This window comes from Rattus norvegicus, chromosome 10 (genome assembly GCF_036323735.1).
Source record: "Rattus norvegicus strain BN/NHsdMcwi chromosome 10, GRCr8, whole genome shotgun sequence".
Lineage (NCBI taxonomy): Eukaryota > Metazoa > Chordata > Mammalia > Rodentia > Muridae > Rattus > Rattus norvegicus.
The window spans coordinates 28,150,624-28,166,603 of NC_086028.1; the positions used below are offsets into that span (position 1 = coordinate 28,150,624).

At 41.5% G+C, this 15,980-nt stretch overlaps 1 protein-coding gene across 2 annotated transcripts in view; it reads left to right on the forward strand.

The window, feature by feature from the left end:
- Atp10b (ATPase phospholipid transporting 10B) overlaps positions 1-15,980 on the forward strand; it is a 256,073-nt gene that overhangs the window by 153,895 nt on the left and 86,198 nt on the right. For both annotated transcript variants that reach the window (XM_017597619.3, XM_063270024.1), the window contains one exon: positions 3,955-4,159. In XM_017597619.3, coding sequence (XP_017453108.1) covers positions 3,955-4,159 — 205 coding nt within the window. The remainder of the gene's footprint in view (positions 1-3,954; positions 4,160-15,980) is intronic.

A 15,980-nucleotide genomic window follows, 5' to 3' on the forward strand; every position in this document is an offset into this window, starting at 1 on the left:
CCCCTTCTCGATCTTTCCCTCTCACCCATTTCCACGTGGCATACAATGGGTTAAAAAAAAAACCTCTCTTGCTGTTTATTTTACCTTATTTGTTTAAAGGCCTATCTTCTCCCACAAAGCTGTTTAGCACTGAGCCACTTAATTTCTCCTCAAGGTAGAATCTGCCAGATGGAGTCTTTGTCCAAAGCCACGTAAATTTGTCTTCTGTTTAAACAGCAGTGAACATTGCAGGCAACTAGAATAGCAGTGAGTCCCCAGGCGCAAACTCACCGAGCAGGGGAACAACAAGGGTCTGTGAGCATCCACCTGGGGCAGCTGTTCCAAGCGGGCCATATTAATGAGGGAATGACTCCAGCTGGCAGCTCCTGGCCAGCTGCTGGTCACATCCGAGTGTCACTCGGTGTAGAAGCATGCCACTTTTACGCTTCAGCTAAATTCTGCTGTTTCTCACCGCCCTTGGCTGGACACCCTCGGGCTATGCATCCCTGGCTGCTCCGCAGACATGCTGCTGACAGATGAACTGACGAAGTGTACCCCAAAGCATTGGGCAACCAGAGAAAAGTGCCCAAGTGTGGAATGGAGGTGTCCCTAAAGGTCCAATGAAGTATGTCTATCATCCTAGAACATAGCTGAATTAGGTTACTGTAACATATCACCTTATAACACCACTACAAATAAAATTTCTTAGATGATGTACCCAATAAGGAATGTCATATGCACATATTAAACTGCATGCCCCCAAAATACCTTTTAAATGAACACCTATAGCCCCAGTATTAGTCTCCCTCTGGGGACTCCTGGAGAAAGCATGGGACTGTTGGAGAAGGGACAGTATTTCTGGAAGCTTGTTTCAGGAACCACACTGCAGACCCTGGAACATCAATTTGCTGAGATCCTTCTTCTAGTCTTGAGCAAAAGTTTCTGGGGCAGGGGTTAGGGTTTGTGTGTGGAGGTAATTGTTGCCTGATCCAAAGCCACCGGATGTAATTATAAACATAAAAAGCACGAAGGAGAAAGACAAGGTTGGCAGAGTAGTGACAACCTGCATTACAGAAGTGAAGAGACAAACCTCCAGGAATAATCATGATGTCCCTTCTCTATCCTGTTTTGTCTGAGAAAAGAATTGGCATATAGAAACAACTGCCCAGCATGGTGGTGGCCTCACTGGGATCCAAGCAGTATCAAAAAGAAGACAGCACAAGTCTAGTCTAGTGATATGTGAATCATGACAAAGACCAAAAGAGTAGCACTTCAGCCCAGTTTGACACCTAAGTGTGTATGTACCCAAAACTTACCTCCAGAGCCTCCCATCTTTCCTTATCCCTACCTATACCCCATCCTAAGCAGTGGAGACCTTTATTGGGAAGTGGAGAGAGCAGACTTGTTTTCACCGATGGAGATGCTTTGGTTTTGATTTTGCTCTGCATGTAGCAATCCCATCTAGCATATTTGTCACAACTTTCAGAAACTCTGAAAATGATGACCATTCAGATGACGCTCAGATTGAAGGATGTTCTCCCTAGTCCATCCTGACACACCAGGCGGGATGCTGATGTTGTAGTAATCAACAGATACCCCCACAGGCCCGAAGGCTTTATCTGATAGATCCCAGCTACCGCCACAGAAGCCAAAGGCTGGGAGGAAATAAAGGGAGATGTGAATAAACTGGTGCAAGTTTCCTTTAATATTAAGAATCATTTTTTTCCTCTCAAAATGAAAAGATAAAGCAGTAGAAACCAAGCCCTCCTTCATTCTCTGAAAGTTCATTTGGCACTGAGAGTTTAGTCTATCTCACAGCCTTTAAAGAGCCTTGTACCTGAACACTCAACAAGTGATCCCAGGGCTGAGTTGCTGTGACTGTTTTGCTCTTTGGATATAACCTAAGTATACAAATGAATATATTTTTTACTGTGTCTGTGAAGGGATAAAGGGAAATAGAGGTGATAGGACTGTCCCCATTCTTCATTTTTAAGAAGAGATATGGAGTACAATGGGTGTGTGGATGGAACTAATCAACAGTCATGTGGAAATCTGACACATGCTTTATCACCTAAGAAATACTGAGAATGCTACAGAGAGACTGTCCCCACATTTGGTAGCCATGTGGGTATCATTGCCGTGGATTAGACCAGTAATGTTACATTTGGCTCCTAGGGTCAAGGAATATTTCTGCAGACCCTGTAGTAACCTTGAGATGTAAGGCTGTTCACCAAGCCTGATGACCTTCTACTCTGATGGGCTCTTCCTCCAGCCTTTCAGGTGGAAACAACTTCATTTCAAAAGCTGGGAGTCTTCTGTGGGAGCCATGTATGATCCAAACTATTAGGAGGGATTTGCTAAGATTCTCTAGAGAACCTAGAGAAGGAAAGGCAACAGTCATTTGGACCTCTTTGAGAACTTTCGTTCACATCTCAGATTCCAGCAAAAACAACATATCCAGAGGAGTTCAGCATCTAGTGGAAATGGCACAGAAGTAAGCTGTGTCCCTAGACCCAGGTCCACTTAGCGATATCAACTTTAAGCCAGCAGGGCTCAAATAAAAAAACCACACAGGGAATACTGGTCTAGTTTCAAATCTCACGTTGAAGGAGGAACATTAGAGGTACGATCATAGAAGAACCCACATGTCTAGGATAGGTCTTGAAACCACATGATCCAAGGAATAATTAAGGATATCTTAGGCTTTAGACATGGCTTGGCATGGACAGAAGACTTTATAGGACCCTGAGGGATAGTTTTAAATAGTTTTTTTTTAAGATAGAAAATAAGAGCTTCTGGATTACTTAGGAGAGCAAAACTTGTAAATAGTTGGCTGGGTGTAACAGACTTTCTGATAATGAGAGCTCTTTGTAAATGCAATGTGCTATTCAGAAAGAGGGAATGGAAGAGCTAATGTGTTATACTAGCTGGGAGTGGCTAGCAGTAAAAGCCATGAGCTTTGACATTAAGCTGGATACAAGCTCAGGTTGTACAACTCTGGTTTTATGAGACTTGAGGAAAGAAAGATTTGATCCTCAGTTTCTTTGTTTGTGAAATTCATATAATGTCTGCACCAAGGAATTGTCATATAAGCGAGCAAACGTTGACACCAGTACTCAGTGTGTTGTAAATGTGAAATTGGCAGGTCTTCTTGCTACTGCTATTATCTAAGTTGGATAAATGACAGAAAGGTAAACATATCATTTCCTTCTCGATCTTCAGTCCTCTGATTTCCAGTTACGGTGGGTCCCATGCTATCAAACTCCCTGGCAATTTCTTACTAATGTTCTAAATGTGTCTGGAGGTTGCCATTTTATCAGTGTGCCATCCCATACATTGCCATCCCATACATTGTTAATGATCAATATCTTCACTTTTATTGCCTCCTTGCTCCCAGTAATTTAGAACAATCCTTTCTCTATCTGTGATCTTTGTACCTTTGCTTTCTCCTGTGATAACTGCCACAGTTCCCTTCCCTTCCCCCTTAAAGAACTCTTCCACCCAGGAAAGAAAGGCTCAGCACAACACCTGGTCAGCACTTGGTAATTGCTTACAACTCTAAAAAATCAAAGGAAGAGATTCTATAAACCAAAAGTAACTTAGGGGAGGAAGAATTTTATTTGGCTTACAGGTCCAGGATACAGACCATTATTATAGGGACATCAAGGCCAAGAGCAGAGAGAAAATTAATTTCTAGATGCATGTTTGCTTGATCACTCACTCTCTAGTTTATACTTAGTCAGCCTCCTCTTCTCTTACACCACTGAGGACCCCGACCCTGTGAAGGATGCTACCCACTTTGGGCTGGGTCATCCAATAATCAAGATATGCCCACAAGCCAACCTGATCTACCCATTTCCTCAGTGGAGACCCTTACTGTTGACTTTTAGATTGTGGTAAGTTGACATCTAAAGTAAGCCATTGCACTGAGGAATCTCAAAGCTTACTGAGACCCCTCTCCTCCTTACACCCTAGAAAAGAACAAAGCTACATGCAGAAGCGCTGGCAGGATGTGCGTGTGGGAGACTTCGTCCAGATGCGGTGCAATGAGATTGTCCCAGCCGATATCCTGCTTCTCTTCTCCTCAGACCCCAGTGGGGTCTGCCATCTGGAAACTGCCAACTTGGATGGAGAGACCAACCTCAAGCAGAGGCGTGTTGTGAAGGGCTTCTCACAACAGGTAAATGCTCTCTCTATAAAACCTTCCATGGTGAGATAAGAGACAAGAAGCAAGCTTATCTCTTGGAATGCTGAACCTACACTGGCAGGAAAAAGGGGGAGGTAGCAGATGCCTCTTTAGAAATTCAGTCATCCCAGCAACCTTCTGGGTAGCGATCATGCCCATATCACAGATGAGGAAAACTGAGGCTAATAAGTCTGAAGGACTGATTTCAAAAGTGATGATTAACTGTCCTCCTGGAAAATCTACCTTGTATTGAAAATCAAGTCCCACAACTGCTCAGCTAAGAACGCAACCAACCCTCTCCTTTGTTCTCAGGTGACCCTGTTCATTTTGCTCAGCTCAAACACGAATCTTTAATATTCCTTTGGCTCTCCCTTAACTACAGCAAAGAAGTAGTTGTTATTCCCAGTTGCCCCTGCCCCGTGTGTGTGTGTGTGTGTATGTGTGTGTGTGTGTGTGTATGTGTCTGTGTGTCTGTGTGTCTGTGTGTGTGTGTGCACACATGCATGTGTGTTCCAATATGGGTGCCTATTTGCATAAATATCTGCATTTGATATCAGGTGTGTCCTCAGAAGCCATCCATCTATTACTGAAACTTATGAATGTGGGCCTTACTGTATAGGCTGCTAGGTGGCCCGCAAGCTCAGGGACCCACCTGACTCTAGCTCTCCAGCACCAGGATTACACTTATCATGCTGAGCTTTTCTTTTTTTTTTTAAAGTAGGTTCTGAAAATCAAACTCAACTCCTCTCCTCATGTGTTCACAACAAGCACTTAACCAACTGAGTTGTGTCCCAGTTCCCACTTTCCCTTTTGTGAACCTACCACATTGACAGCCCTAATCCTCTCCAAAGTCAGCCATTGTTGACACCTTTGTTACTTCTTCACACATAACCAGCAGAGCAGGGTGGTAGAGGAAACACAGAGAGTTTGGTGGTGACCAGCTCCGACTCTAGGTTTTGACGAACTGGATTTAACTACTAAGTTCTGACATGGATAAAGTGTCTCATTTTACAGAAGTTACCACTCTCTCATACTTTGGTTACTTTATTATTTAAAAAAAAGGTAAAAATAATACTTCTCCCTAGAGTAATTCGAAAGACTAAATGGTATAGACCTGATTGCTTAGCATGAAGAGAACACTGAAAGAGTAAGTAGTTGCTATTAATATCAATGATTTTCATAAACAGTTTTTATTGGCTAATTGGATGTGATATTCTGGTTTTCAATTGCAATTCTCCTTATATAGCTTGATTTCCAACCTCTATTGATGGGGAAAAAGAATTCTGTCACTTTTTTATTCTGCCGGCTTTTGGCTATGGAGGAATTAAATGAGTCAGGGGATTTGGGAGAAAGAAAGCAAATGTTCCAGTCCTCCAAGGGTCTCATGAGCTGTAGTTCTGTGGTCTATACCATTTCTCAAGATGAAACCGTGTATTCTGACTCAGCTTGCCTCCTCTATGGTACCTGATGGGCATGTCTCAACCACTTCCTATGTGATTGATAGCCATCTTCAGTCTGGTCCCTCCTCTCCACTGTGGGCAGGAATTCTAACAGATACCCCATAGTTTTTCAAGAGAATAAACGGAAATAAGGGGGAAATAAGAGCTTGTACCTGCTGCAGACACAGTAAATGGTCTCTCTGGCCCTCAGAACAAGAACATACCTGCAGGGCACCATTACATCTCCACTCACTGATCTCTTGGCCTCCAAGCCCCGCCCACTGAACTGGCTTGGCCTCTGAGTGTTACTTTCCTTGGCTTGTCTCTCTCCCATTCACTGAATCACTTTAGTGTTTATAAGGAGGAGAACAAAATCTGGTGTATGGTCACAAAGTCCTTCAAGGCAGGCAGGAACAATCTACATCTGGACTTGGGGCCCTGTGACCTACTTCCTTGATGAGAAACCTTTTTAACTGATACTTACAGGAAAGTTTTCACAGGACACACATCCATTACATGGGCACAGGGAAATCTGATACCTTAGTCTGGGGACAGGCAAAGATCTGTTAGACATGGTATTTGATTCTATTCCTTTTCATTTAAGTCCTGGAAATCATAAAGCTTTGTTTGCATAGACATCTCTGTTTTAACTCCTATGACTTCATCCTCATCTAATTTTGAATCTCATTTCCTCTCTTACTTCAAAGCTATTGAATTTCAGCCATTGGCTTTTCTTCTTCCTTTTGCCTCAGCTCTGGACTGTTTCTTGTATATACTTTGGGATTTATCTAAAGGGAAGCTAGGTGAAACAATCCTCATATTCCAACACCATAACCATTCGATTTAATAAACTTTTCAAATTCTCACCCTGAATTCTCACGGGGTACTTAGCATTTCTTAAAAATGTATATTCATATGTGAAAAGAACATTTACCAACTTGGCTTCCAGAGTTCTTTGTCCTTATCCTGATTTTCCTTTGCTTAAGAGTGTCTGTGATTCACTAATGACAATAATAAACTTGAGCCCGTGCTAAGTAAGAGCTTTGTATGATTAACTAATCCACAACAGCCCAACCAATGGACAGGATTATGGTCCTCATTTTACAAATGCAGAAACTAGGGCATAGAGAACTCATGTCTCTAGCCCACAGTCACTGAGCTTTAGAGTTAGAAACAGAATTTTTTTTCATCTTTATTAACTTGGGTATTTCTTATTTACATTTCAATTGTTATTCCTTTTCCTGGTTTCCGGGCCAACATCCCCCTAACCCCTCCTCCCCCCCCCCCCGTCTCTATGGGTGTTCCCCTCCTCATCCTCCCCCTATTACCACCCTCCCCCCAACAATCACATTCACTGAGGGTTCAGTCTTGGCAGGACCAAGGGCTTTCCCTTCCACCGGTGCTCTTACCAGGCTATTCATTGCTACCTATGCAGTTGGAGCCCAGGGTCAGTCCATGTATAGTCTTTGGGTAGTGGCTTAGTCCCTGGAAGCTCTGGTTGGTTGGCATTGTTGTTCATATGGGATCTCAAGCCCCTTCAAGCTCTTTTAGTCCTTTCTCTGATTCCTTCAATGGAGGTCCCGTTCTCAGCTCAGTGGTTTGCTGCTGGCATTCGCCTATGTATTTGCTGTATTCTGACTGTCTCTCTCAGGAGAAATCTACATCTGGTTCCTGTCAGCCTGCTAGAAACAGAATTTAAAACCATGTTTGTTCTTAAAGTCTATGGTAGCTCACCTTCTTGGCCCTTTGGCTATTACCTTGTATTTATACAGAGGTGCATATGGAATGCACGTATTTATCATTTACAGAGTCTTTCCATAAGTAGCAGGTTGCTGGAAGAACAAAAGCAGCAGGATTAAAGGATTAAAGTTCAGCCCAGCCTCTGGACTGGGCATGTCCTGGCTGCTCTCAGCTCCCTGCTTCTCCCATTGTTTTTAATGCCCAAGGTTTCCATGTATACACAGAATTCACTATTAGCTAATGCTGTACCACAGAGTTTCCCCAATGTATTGAACAAAGATACAGATGAAAGTTGCAAGGAAGGAGAACACTGCAAAGAAAAATAAGACCAAAAGATAATAATAAACACGTTTTAACTTCTGTATCCTATAGGACTTCTCTGATCCTTTAATGAGCCCGAAGGAGGCGAAGAAGCATGTAGCTTCCTAAATATTTGAGCATAGAAATCTTTTATTCCAAGGAAGAGATCCAAGAACTGCCATAGGAAGGGTGGGAACACCACTCAGAGACTTGCTGCAGCTACATAGTGAGCACTCAAAATGTGCCATCACTGTCCCTCAGGAGCTTTCACAAATATCTGTACCCTCTCCCATCCCACAGTGAGACAGTGCCCAGCAGGCACACCTTGAAAATGTTCCCCGACATTTTCTTGATATAGACTCACTGACAATTTCTTAAAAACTGAAACAAAGAAAAGGCATCATTCTGGTGGAAAAAATAAAAGCAAACAGAAAAACAAAACCCAAAAATAATAATTCCCCCAGACAAACAAACAGGTAAGAACAACTATCACTATAGTAAGAAGGAATGGTAAATGGCCATCCATCCATGTTCCTTACTGTATGGCCACCCTTCTGAACGCATTATCCTTTGGGTCCATACACACCCCGTGAGGAGAGCATTGCTACCCTCTTCTGAGAGATGAAATTCTGGGGAACAATAAAGGCAGATCTCACTATTGTCTCAGGAGATTTTGAATACCTCCTAATATGATTTCTGTAGAAACTTAAGAGTTTTGAATAATGAGTTTCCATGACTTTTTGTTAATGTATTTTCTCTCTAAATTTATGTTATTCATAAGACCCTCACTCTCCCCCAATGGTCTTTTACTAACCTCAGATGTTGCTAGAAGTCCCCACCTCAAATAATATTTCCATTATCTAGAAATGGTGAGAAATTGAAGGTGGCTTCCTTGAACAGGCATTCCCAAAGGTAGAATATGCCCAACACAGTCCCTAGCTCTTGAAAAACGTGGTCAGGTCAAACTAATAAGCTAGAATCCCACAGACACCAACCTCATAGAGGGTTCAATGTACAATATATTCAGGTCCCTGGGTGCATTTTTTTAGAACAAGTATTTATTTACATTCCTATGAAATTTTAGGAAAGGGGACATTTCCTGGATTTGACACAGACAGGGTCATGATAGGTGAAAGTGACCATTCATTCCCCTGGCTCAAGAAGTTTCTTCTTCTCTTTCTGCAAATGAAATTCAAGTACAATTATAAACATAGTAGCCACTGACAAGTATCTGCTTTCTAGGACACTGTGGGGACCAGAACTGTTGTTCAAACCCTTTTCCTAGAACTAAAATTAGGCCAAAGTCATCGCTTTTTCAGCTGGAATCTTCTTGGGAGGAGTCATTTTTTAATTCACCTTTTCTTTTTTTTTTTTAATTTTTTTTATTAACTTGAGTATTTCTTATTTACATTTCGAATGTTATTCCCTTTCCCGGTTTCCGGGTCAACATCCCCCTAACCCCTCCCCTTCTTTATGGGTGTTCCCCTCCCCATCCTCCCCCCATTGCCGCCCTCCCCCCAACAATCACGTTCACTGGGGGTTCAGTCTTAGCAGGACCAAGGGCTTCCCCTTCCACTGGTGATCTTACTAGGATATTCATTGCTACCTATGAGGTCAGAGTCCAGGGTCAGTCCATGTATAGTCTTTAGGTAGTGGTTTAGTCCCCGGAAGCTCTGGTTGCTTGGCATTGTTGTTCATATGGGGTCTCGAGCCCCTTCAACCTCTTCCAGTTCTTTCTCTGATTCCTTCAACGGGGGTCCTGTTCTCAGTTCAGTGGTTTGCTGCTGGCATTCGCCTCTGTATTTGCTGTATTCTGGCTGTGTCTCTCAGGAGAGATCTACATCCGGCTCCTGTCGGCCTGCACTTCTTTGCTTCATCCATCTTGTCTAATTGGGTGGCTGTATATGTATGGGCCACATGTGGGGCAGGCTCTGAATGGGTGTTCCTTCTGTGTCTGTTTTAATCTTTGCCTCTCTATTCCCTGCCAAGGGTATTCTTGTTCCCCTTTTAAAGAAGGAGTGAAGCATTCACATTTTGATCATCCATCTTGAGTTTCATGTGTTCTATGCATCTAGGGTATGAATTCACCTTTTCAACAGTGAGTCCCATATCGTATCACCGGTGAAGAGGTGGAAGCAAACAGTTTAACTTACTACTATTCTAAGTTCTGCTCAGAATACAATTTGCCCAGAGAGTTAATTTGTTTACATTTCTTATTTGTTACATTCTGAATCTTGATTCCTCTAGAAATAAAGACCTTTGCTTCTTACTTTAGTAAATACACAAGTCGCTAAAGTGAAAGAATCAGAAATGAATTCTCCAAATCAATACTCTAGCTCAAGCATGCTCTTGGTTGTCTGGCATCAAAATGATTGAAACTTAAGTCTATCAAAGCATGTATCCAATTATTTTCCCATTTGTGCTAGGCTAACCCCAAACCTTGCCTGGCCATTTCAGCATCATCTAAGAGCTACCCAGCAATGGGGAATCTCAGTGATTTTAACAAGAGTCCCTGGTAGTTCACATGCATATTGAACTTGAAAGGCACTGTCCCAGGGCACCACTGATTAATAATTACATTTTCAACTCTTTGTTGAATATCTGTTAACTATTATAGCTTCCACCCCACCAATAGTTACTGCTTGAAAGCATTTGCTCAGTTAGAAACAGTCAGTTATTCTCTGCAGGAGAAGTACTCATTTTAGCATTTTTTAGAAACATGAACACTTGCCTACAAAGGCGTTGTGCTCCACTAAGGGCAAAAGAACCACCATCTCAAAACCTCGCCATAGTCGCCAACCCTCTCAACCTCGCCCGCCCTGAGAACCAGGCAAAATTTGCTTCCCTAGTAGAAATGGAATCTGGTAATGAGTCCTGCCCACGCATGACAGGCTGTTCAGAATTTCTATCAAGAATATTTAGTGCTTTCTAGTTTATCACTGTTAAACAGTGGTTATATTTTTGTGGGTCATTTAGTATATAATCTATATAAAAGTATATAATTCTATGAAGCATCAATGTGTAACTTAAATCAAGCTTGTACTGTATGCAACAGGTATTTTGTCTTGTAATTTCGCACAAAACCCTATGTGGCAAACACCTCTACGGTGCCCATTAGAAGTGAAACAATAGCAGCTCAATTACCCTGCTAGTAGTGGACTAAACTTGCATAAAACTCAGGAAGGTTTCTCACTTATGACTTTTATTGTAGAAATTTTCAAGTATACATAAAATCTAGAGGATAATCTGATACATGTTCATGTACCCATCAAATAATTTAAACAAGCAGCACATACAGAATTAAATCTAGTCATCTTCCCCCTCCCTCTTCGCCTTTGGAAGGTATTTTTAATAATCAACGTTTTAGCATTTCGCCAGCAAATATCTACCATGTATCTCTGAATGATAAGTTCTTCCTGAACACCATCATCATGCCTGCAAAACAACAATAATTCTCTGATATTAACTTTTAAGTCAGTGGTCTTAACTGGTTTACCAGTGTATTTGCTTGAACCAGGCCAGATACTGAGGTTAATATCTTGTATTTCTTTCAACTTAACATGTCTAGCTTATCTCTCTTCTTCCTTTGCATAGCTGGTATCAAGTTGCTTAATAAACCAATTTGTTTATTGTACAAAATTTGCCATAAACTTGACTTTTTTGATTTTGTTGTGTTTCTGTAGTATCATTTAACGTGTTCCCCTTTCTAGTCTATTTCTATAAATTTGTGATTGGATCCAACAAATAATCATTCTTTAATGGACTCTGTCTCTCTCTCTGTCTCTCTGTTCTCTGTCTCTCTCTGTCTCTCTCTGTCTCTCTCTCTGTCTCTCTCTCTCTTTCTCCGTATGTGTGTTGTGTGTGTGTTGTGTGTGTGTGTGAGTGTGTGTGTGAGTGTGAGTGTGTGTGTGTGTGTGTGAGTGTGAGTGTGTGTGTGTGAGTGTGAGTGTGTGTTGTGTGTGTGTGTCTGTGTGTGTGAGTGTGAGTGTGTGTGTGTGTGTGTGTGTGTGTGTGTGTGTGTGTGTGTGTAAAGACAGAGGGGTCATAGGAAACTGTGTTAGTTATTTTTCTGTTGCTATGTTAAAATAGTGAGCAAAAGCAAGTTAAGGAAGAATTTATTTTGACTTACAGTTTGAGATAGAGTCCATCATGGCAAAGAAGTGTGGCATGGGACAAGAGCAAGAAACTAGTTGATCACATTTTCATCCACATACAGGAAGCAGCAGTAAAACAAGAAGGCGATGAACCTTCAAAGCCCTTCCCCCATCATATACTTCCTCTGTCAAGGCTTTATCTCCTAATGGTTCTATAACCTCCCAAACAGCCAACTGGGGACCAAGTGCTTCAATACGCAAGCGTATGGTGAATATTTCTTACTCAATCCACCACACATAGTGTATGAACATCTCACAGAAGATGGTTGTCTTTTCTGCCCTGTTGATAGTCATTGGTGACAATTGGTTAGATCTATAAGTTCAATGGAGTTTTCTCAGTGACTATAACCTAATTTAATTTCTTCTATGGAGAATTTATTTTTGCTGAGATGTCTCCTGCCCAGAAAGTGCAGAAGACAGGATAATTTTCATTCATTTACCAGTTTTTAAAAGAACCTTTCTCCAGCATCTTTCAAAGATGTCTAGTGAATTTAAGTTTTGCTGCTCTAGTGTGAATGAGAACTCTAAGGATTTAAACAGAAATGACACGTGTCAAATCTGTGCAGTTGCTGTCTTTACTGATTGTCCTCTTCAGCCAGTGATAAGTTCTTCAAAAGAAGTGTCACAGGTGTCACATGACTCTTCAGTAGTCTCTGGTAGATCTGGTTCCTCTCTGTATGAAGTTGTATTCAGTGATCACGGTCAGTGCATGCTGGTGGTGCTTGTTGCTTTCTGTGATAATTATTCCTGTGCATTCAAGTAGAAAAAACTTAAATTCAGGACTCAAAAATTTAACTGGACCTCACCCACACACTACATGTATATCTTCCTGTTACTTCAGATAAAGTCCTTACCCAGTACATTGACCAGTCCCCTTTACTAGCTGTCACAGCAACTTTCTCTTCTAGAAGAACAAGATGTTGGAAACATTTTAGAAATGAAAAAAATCAACTTGAGAGATGCTAGATTTTAGTAAAGCTTAACTAGTTAATATAGTGTTCAGTCTGAATTAAAACTCAATTTTTATATACCTGACTGCTTTCACCAATGCTAAACTAATTATATGTCCTTTTATTTGTCATTCCCGTTTCTTGATTGATTATAACTTTCCTGTACATGAAAATATCCAAGTTATATAAAATTTAATTACTTGTACACTAATGATAATTTAGTGACAGAACAATCCAATGAGAACCAAATAATTTTACCTTTGACTTATGTTTTGTGAATCTCCGGTCTCTTTTTTTAATAGACTATCTCCTATATTTTTTCCTAATGTATAGACACACAAATATACACACACACACTGAAGGAAATTTGTGTACATATATACACAGAACAAGAGATAGTCAAACACAGAAACACAGCAGGCATATATGCATAATAGCACACACAGATGCATGTAGACAGATTAACTATTCATGTGACCTATAGATACACACACAGATCCATGCACACAGACACAATTGTATGTGTCCATATAGACACACATGCACAGCATCAACATTGAATACCCTCTTCCCAGTGTTAGCATTATTTACACACAACTATTTAAAAGTGCTTTTCCATTTGTATTCATTCAGAACCCACTCTGCCAGGTTATGTGAAAGATGTAATCACACTAAGGTACTAATGGATGATAGCACAAAGATTTAAGATTTTTTCCATTCCACCATCTCCATAGCTAAACATATTTAGATTTAAATATTGGCCTACACAATCTTAACTGGTAAGAAAACTCATGTATATTTAAACTCAATATGGAAAACATTTCTTGTCTCACATGATAACCATACCTATCTAACATGTGGATTAGTCAAAAATCTTAGTTGCAGGATGGCTCAGGCAAGTAAATGCTGCACAGCCATCCCTGAGGACATAAATTCAATCTCCAGCGCCCATGTTAAAACACAAAGGTGACCTGAGCCTGTAATCCCAGCATCAGCAAGGTAGGGCTAGGAGGATTCCTCCCTCAGCGTGCGTCATCACCCAGTCTAACCCAGTCAACAAGCTCTAGGTTTAGTATAAGATCCTGACCCAAAACAGTTTGTGGTAAGAAATGAAAGAACATAGCCATGTCAACTTCTGCCCTATACAAACAAAAACATACATATACATACAAATGCACACACACACACACACACACACGTGCACATGTGCACACATGAAAAAATTCTTTGGTTACATATAACAAAATACTGACTAAAAATAACTTGCCCAGAATGAAAATTGTTGGAAAGATGTATGGTGAGTGAGCCTTAGGCCTTGTGGTACCAGGAAGTCAGAATCCATCGGGATAAGCTCCACCTCTTGTGTTATTTCTTTTCATCTTTGACCCCTGCTCCCATTTAGCTCCCAGAGAGGAACAATCAGTCTTCTTGACACCTACGTCAGGAAAGCATCCCAGGGAAAAAGACGGATTGTCCCAGGTTGGGTACCACATACTGGTTCCTGGACCAATCAACTATGCCCAGTTGCTTCCTCTGCCTGAAAGTCATAAGGAGGACTGATCTGTGGAGAGAGAGGTTTATGAGCAGCAAAACAATGGACATCCATCCTATTCATTATAGACCCAGACTGTAAAATCCTAAATTACCACACTGGGGCAGGTCTAGATGTCCTCTGCCTCTCTCCTGTAGCCCCCCCTCCCATGCTAGACTTTCTTCCCCAAAACCTGTTTCCTGTCTTAGCTCCTCTGCCTTCTCAATATTGTGTAGAGAGTACTCTTCTCTGGGCTTCTACAGATGTTGCTACTTCTCATTTTTCCTCGCTACTGTCTTCCAGTTAATCAATCCACTTTCTCATCCAATGCTATAGGATGTCTAACCGTTACCAAATGCCTGGCTTGGATTTTCATTGCCATTATTTATTGACAGAGGTGACACATTATGATTGTATCTTCTGTGAACAGCTCAATATAGCTTCTCCAGTTGAAATTTATACCCTGCTTTTTACGACTCCTTTTGCCAAAAACATGGGGTTTTCCCATTGTTTTATTGTGTTTTTCTTATCTGTAACAAGACAGTTTTATACAGAGAAGGTTTGTCTTTGCAGTGAATACTCCCTTAGGACATCACTGCCCTCTGAGGGCACCCGTCCAGAGTTTATGCCTCATGTCACATCAGATGAAGAACCTTCTCTGTGAAGTATGCAATAATATATTCCTGGAGTCAAAGAGAAAATATACACAGGGCAGGAGATAGACTGAGCCTATGTGTTCTAATCAGAAATTAATGACTGAATGACACAGTCCTTGGTAAACAACTCTACTTATAATTCCTTTTGGAAATGATCAGGGGACAAAATCATTCTTTTTCCAATATTTGGTTGGAATGTCAAACCCAGACTTTATTAGCAAAATGTCACAGCAGGACCTTAAGATTTATTAGCCTTGAATAAAAAAACAGAATATCCATCTACTTGGTAAAAGGAAACCCAATCTGCAAAAAATCATTAGGGTCCCATTCTGATGGCCTTCCAGCCCAAGCCATGCTCTTGTATGCCAGTGAGTGTGGCAGGAAGACTGTCAAGGTTCCTCGGGCTATATAGACTAGCCCCTCCTCCAGAGACAGAGGGAAGGGATTACTCATCACTCCCAGTGGTTATCTTGAAAAGGACAATCATCAACCAGGAACTAGAAAGGTTGTCAAGTGCCAATAAGTGTCAGTAGTTTCAGATAGGATTCTCAGAAATTAGGGCTGATCTCATTTGCATCCAGGAAGGAAACAGACATTTAGCTCAGCAGATGAGGTGTGGCGAACATTTGCTTTCACAATTTAGATGCCCTATTTTTTTTCTTTTTTTTTTTTTTATTAACTTGAGTATTTCTTATATACATTTCGAGTGTTATTCCCTTTCCCGGTTTCCGGGCAAACATCCCCCTCCCCCCTCCCCTTCCTTATGGGTGTTCCCCTCCCAACCCTCCCCCCATTGCCGCCCTCCCCCCATAGTCTAGTTCACTGGGGGTTCAGTCTTAGCAGGACCCAGGGCTTCCCCTTCCACTGGTGCTCTTACTAGGATATTCATTGCTACCTATGGGGTCAGAGTCCAGGGTCAGTCCATGTATAGTCTTTAGGTAGTGGCTTAGTCCCTGGAAGCTCTGGTTGCTTGGCATTGTTGTACTTTTGGGGTCTCGAGCCCCTTCAAGCTCTTCCAGTTCTTTCTCTGATTCCTTCAATAGGG